The 5773-nt window shown below is 44.3% G+C and overlaps 1 protein-coding gene across 1 annotated transcript; it reads right to left on the minus strand.

Moving 5' to 3' along the window:
• Positions 1-2278: 2278 nt before the first annotated feature.
• Positions 2279-2821, minus strand: LOC118090299 (translocon-associated protein subunit delta-like). Its single transcript, XM_035125889.2, has one exon. The coding sequence runs from the start codon at positions 2819-2821 to the stop codon at positions 2297-2299; it is 525 nt and encodes a 174-aa protein (XP_034981780.1). The 3' UTR covers positions 2279-2296.
• Positions 2822-5773: the final 2952 nt, after the last annotated feature.

The raw sequence follows: 5773 nt of genomic DNA on the forward strand, positions 1-5773 counted from the left end.
GTTTAAGGATTTAGATTTGGTGGACAGAGTGCCTGAAGAACTATGGATGGAGGCTCGTAACATTATACAGGAGGCAGCAACGAAAACCATCCCAAGGAAAAGGAAATGCAAGAAAGCAAAATGGCTGTCCAACGAGGCCTTACAAATAGCGGAGGAGAGGAGGCAAGCAAAATGCAAGGGAGATAGGGAAAGATACAGGAAACTGAATGCAGATTTCCAAAAAACAGCAAGGAGAGACAAGAGGGTCTTCTTAAATGAGCAATGCAAAGAAATAGAGGAAAACAATAGAATGGGGAAAACCAGAGATCTGTTCAAGAAAATTGGAGATATGAAAGGAACATTTCGTACAAAGATTACCATAATCAAGGACAAAACTGGTAAGGACCTAACAGAAGCAGAAGACATCAAGAAGAGGTGGCAAGAATACACAGAGGAATTATACCAGAAAGACATGGAGGTTTCGTACACCCCAGGTAGTGTGGTTGCTGACCTTGAGCCAGACATCTTGGAGAGTGAAGTCAAATGGGCCTTAGAAAGCACTGCTAATAACAAGGCCAGTGGAAGTGATGATATTCCAGCTGAACTATTTAAAATTTTAAAAGATGATGCTGTTAAGGTGCTACACCCAATATGCCAGCAAGTTTGGAAAACTCAGCAATGGCCAGAGGATTGGAGAAGATCAGTCTACATCCCAATTCCAAAGAAGGGCAGTGCCAAAGAATGCTCCAACTACCGCACTATTGCGCTCATTTCACACGCTAGCAAGGTTATGCTTAAAATTCTACAAGGCAGGCTTAGGCAGTATGTGGACCGAGAACTCCCAGAAGTGCAAGCTGGATTTCGAAAGGGCAGAGGAACCAGAGACCAAATAGCAAACATGCGCTGGATTATGGAGAAAGCTAGAGAGTTCCAGAAAAACATCTACTTCTGCTTCATTGACTATGCAAAAGCCTTTGACTGTGTCGACCACAGCAAACTATGGCAAGTTCTTAAAGAAATGGGAGTGCCTGATCACCTCATCTGTCTCCTGAGAAATCTCTATGTGGGACAAGAAGCTACAGTTAGAACTGGATATGGAACAACTGATTGGTTCAAAATTGGGAAAGGAGTACGACAAGGTTGTATATTGTCTCCCTGCTTATTTAACTTATATGCAGAATTCATCATGCGAAAGGCTGGACTAGATGAATCCCAAGCCGGAATTAAGATTGCCGGAAGAAATATCAACAACCTCAGATATGCAGATGACACAACCTTGATGGCAGAAAGCGAGGAGGAATTAAAGAACCTTTTAATGAGGGTGAAAGAGGAGAGCGCAAAATATGGTCTGAAGCTCAACATCAAAAAAACCAAGATCATGGCCACTGGTCCCATCACCTCCTGGCAAATAGAAGGGGAAGAAATGGAGGCAGTGAGAGATTTTACTTTCTTGGGCTCCTTGATTACTGCAGATGGTGACAGCAGTCACGAAATTAAAAGACGCCTGCTTCTTGGGAGAAAAGCAATGACAAACCTAGACAGCATCTTAAAAAGCAGAGACATCACCTTGCCGACAAAGGTCCGTATAGTTAAAGCTATGGTTTTCCCAGTAGTGATGTATGGAAGTGAGAGCTGGACCATAAAGAAGGCTGATCGCCGAAGAATTGATGCTTTTGAATTATGGTGCTGGAGGAGACTCTTGAGAGTCCCATGGACTGCAAGAAGATCAAACCTATCCATTCTTAAGGAAATCAGCCCTGAGTGCTCCCTGGAAGGACAGATCGTGAAGCTGAGGCTCCAATACTTTGGCCACCTCATGAGAAGAGAAGAATCCTTGGAAAAGACCCTGATGTTGGGAAAGATGGAGGGCACTAGGAGAAGGGGACGTCAGAGGACAAGATGGTTGGACAGTGTTCTCGAAGCTACGAACATGAGTTTGACCAAACTGCGGGAGGCAGTGCAAGACAGGAGTGCCTGGCGTGCTATGGTCCATGGGGTCACGAAGAGTCGGACACGACTAAACGACTAAACAACAACAACATTTTGAGTGAATCTCAAGGCAGTATGAATTACTGTTTTGCCATTTTGCTGAAAGTCTGAATCTTTCATTGGGTGCAGGAGCCAGGGCAGGAAGAGGGGAGGAGATCTGACTCCTGGCCAAAAAGACATGGGGTATGAGACCCCTCGGCCACACACTAGCAGGGCCTTTGACTATTTCATATACTTTTTCCTCCAGCCACTGCCTTTCCTGTCAACCATTAATATTTGGTAAACTACTTCTTCTTCTTCTTTTGCATGAAAGGTTTATTGAAACAGATTACGCTTGGATGTTGCTCTTGATACTGAAAGCCATGTAATACACAAGGAGACCAATGAATGCTGCCAGCACCTCAGTGGAGACCCACGGTCCGCTCCAGGCACCTCGGTGATCCACATTGACCGAAAAGAGGGGTTTGATCTCAGAGACAGCCTCCTTGTTGCGCTGAGCCTTGCGCAAGGTGCTATAGGACTTCTCATCAAAGAACTTCACCTCGTAGGTGCCAGAGCGAGCCAGCTTATGCTCCATGCTCCAAGAGACCTGATAGCGGCCAACATCCTGACCCCGAGAAACCGGAAACTGCTTGCCATTGACATCTGCATAGAGAGCAACATTTTGAGCTCCGTTCTTACAGGTGAGGGAGATCTCAACAACAAAGACAGTCTCTGAACAGATTACAGCATCTGAGGTAGTGTAGTAGGATGGAGAGATGACTGGGTCTGTACAGGTTTCAGCTCGAGCCCCGCTCAGCACCAGCAGCACTGCAGCAGCCAGACGAAGCAGCGTTAGCCCGGCGCCTGCCATCGCCGACCAGAGAGACGCGGCGAGGAAAAGGAGCAGCCCACTTCCCGTGCGGGGGATGCTGGGGCCAAGCTGGTAAACTACTTTTAAAGCCCAATGTCTCTTGCTCTAATAAAAAGTTTATTTAACTGGAGTGAATGGTATTGGAACTAGAATTTTAAACCAGAACTCCAAATTCTAATATTCTAAACAATAGGGAACAAAGAGACACATAGTATATTCCAGAACAGAGATCTGCATTATGCAGGGAAGTATGCATTATTAGGCTGCAAAGTAAATTTCAATTAAAAATAAAAATGGTAGTGTGTCTAATGTACACTCCCAGGATGATTCCAATAAGATTTATTTAAACAAATAGACAAAGCTACGTAGCCAAACTTTAAAGCACTTACGGTACAAACTTCAGAAGGGAATGGTTGTATAAGGCTATCAATGACTTGATTAGCAAAGTTTTCAGGTGCTGCCTTCCAGGCATAATGAGCAGCAACAGGCCCATTCATCATCATCACCTCCACCACCACCACAAAGCCTGACATCTGAGTCATCTCAGCTGCATCTTGATCAATGAAGGAGTGAAAGAAGAAAACTCATTCATTCAAGAACCCTAATTCTCAAAGTCTGATGTTTCATATTCTGGAGAACATTGCTCCAGCAGAGAATGAGAATGTTGACATTCACGGTCCTTCTCTCCACCAGCATTTCATCCAGCTGGGAGACAGGTTCATTTATTGTTTTTCATTTTGTGAAGGCTGCTTGGAATTCTTCACTGCCGTGAAGTTGATAGAAACTGTTTGAAGCCTTTGATTGTTAAAGAATGTTAGTAGTCCTCAAAGGATATAATGGTGGATTATATTTTCACACTGTATTTTCTGTTCATATCTCCCTGCCTTGAGTGTTTCAAAAAAATAAAGAACAAAGCTACAATAATAGTTGTTAAGCAGTGTGCTATCTTATTTAATGTGTTAGAATAACATGATATACTATAACTGAAGTAAAAGGAAAATAACATGATATCTAATTGAAGCAAAAGGAGTGTATGGTACCTATAGACTTTTCAAGATTCCATTTTCCCCTTGACAAAATTACATTCTCCTGGGTTCTTGAGGTTTGTGCTCTTCTGTTAATGGTTTTCTCATTTTTCTGCTCCTGCAATCATGAGTTTAGTGGTGCCATACGAGGGCACACTGGCAGGCAAGATAATAATGCCTCTGCCACTTTACCACCAGCACCCAACAACTCACTCCTACATTCAAAAGAATATTTGAAAGTTTTCTCTGTCTAAATATAGATAACCTCATCCACCAGAGGAATCAAAACTCTAAAACTATTTGCAGCATTTTGTTGTCTGCATTCCAAGCATTACTATGCGAGATGTTACCATCATAACCATAACACATAACAAACACAGGCAAAGGCCTCCGCCCAGCCCAAATTAAATATGCTTAAGTCTTATTAAACATTCTGGAATTCAAGCAGACTTTTCTCTGGGTTAGATCACATCCAATGTAAGTAAAAGCTGAGTATGACATTTCAACTAAGGCTGAAATCTTCACGGTGTGACCTTTCTTTGAAATCAATTCAGAGTGTAGTTTATAGTGTAAGACATGCTATTCATTTGTTCAAGCGTAGATCACCATAGCTTGGGTCTCCCAACCAATAGGCTAAGTTTACACAACTGTGATGGAAGTAGCCTTCCCATGATAGCGATGCCAGGCAGTGTGTTCAGGAGTGGAGGTGAGAAGCTGGATCTCACTCAGCTCATGGTGGAAAGAGTCTGCGGGGAGGCAGCAGCTCCCTCTGATATCATCTGAGGGTGGCAAGGCAATAGGACTAAGTTGCTGGTTCTCACTTAGTCCATGATGGAAGGAGTCAATGTAGATACAGGTCCTGGTTGCTGTGCTCCTCCTCATTGCATCATGGTGGTCTGCCTTGAACAAAGGGCACTGTTGTCTGTTTCTGGTGGACCAACTGTATACTGCATGTGATAGTGTGTGTGTGTGTGTGTGTGTGTGTGTGTGTGTGTGTGTGTGTGTGTTGAGGGGGTGTTACCAGGCTAGGTGAAATCATGGAGTCATTCAGGGAACACTGTACATGCCAGGGAACACATGCCTGGATACTGAGGTGAACTCATCAGTGTGCAATGTTATGTGATTAGCATTGCCAGAGATGTCTGTGGAACTTTCTGTTAATGTTGTTGAATTAGCACTTGCTTCTTCAGCTGTCGTTATAAATTTGTGTGGTCCTGCTAAACCAGGTGGCTGTTATAACATGAGTCGTGTGGAACTTGCACCCACCAGGGTGCTGCCTCAATGCCTTCCATCTGCACTGCGTCAGGAAGATTTTGGGCATCCTATGGCAGGACAGAGTCTCAAACAAAGATGTGCTCTCCCAAGCCCACATTCTCAGCATGTCCACACTTCTGTCTCAGCGACGTCTATGCTGGCTTGGTCATGTCCACAGAATGGAAGATGGCAGGATCCCAAGGACATGCTCTACTAGGAACTGGCTTCAGGCAGCAGTCCTGTTAGCAGACTAACTCTGTGTTACAAAGATTTCTGCAGACATGACATGAAGGCTGGCGACAGTAACCCCACCCTGTGGGAATCCCTTGCATATGACTGGAGCACTTAGAGAGAGTCCGGTCATGTATCCACAGCAGTGACCAGAGGATGAATGACCACAGGGAGGAGCGCAGAGAGAAGAAACACCATAGTGCATCTGCAGCAGCACAACCGGATACCTTCATCCACCCCACCTGCAATAAAACATCTCTCTCCTGTATTGGTCTCTACAGCCACAGCAGCCACTGTAATACGCCAATGGTTTGACTTTACCCCCAAATGCACACTCTTCCATTGACTCCTGAGGCAGACAGATGCCAACAACCAATAACAGGGCTATTTCAGTCTCACTGCAAAATTTTTGTTCCTGTGTTAGATGTATGATTTTATTTCA

The sequence above is a fragment of the Zootoca vivipara genome, chromosome 8 (assembly GCF_963506605.1).
Source record: "Zootoca vivipara chromosome 8, rZooViv1.1, whole genome shotgun sequence".
Lineage (NCBI taxonomy): Eukaryota > Metazoa > Chordata > Lepidosauria > Squamata > Lacertidae > Zootoca > Zootoca vivipara.

What these genes read in the sequence shown, in the direction of transcription:
- LOC118090299 (XM_035125889.2), bottom strand. Translation starts at nt 2,821, where the DNA reads ATGGCAGGCGCCGGGCTAACGCTGCTTCGTCTGGCTGCTGCAGTGCTG.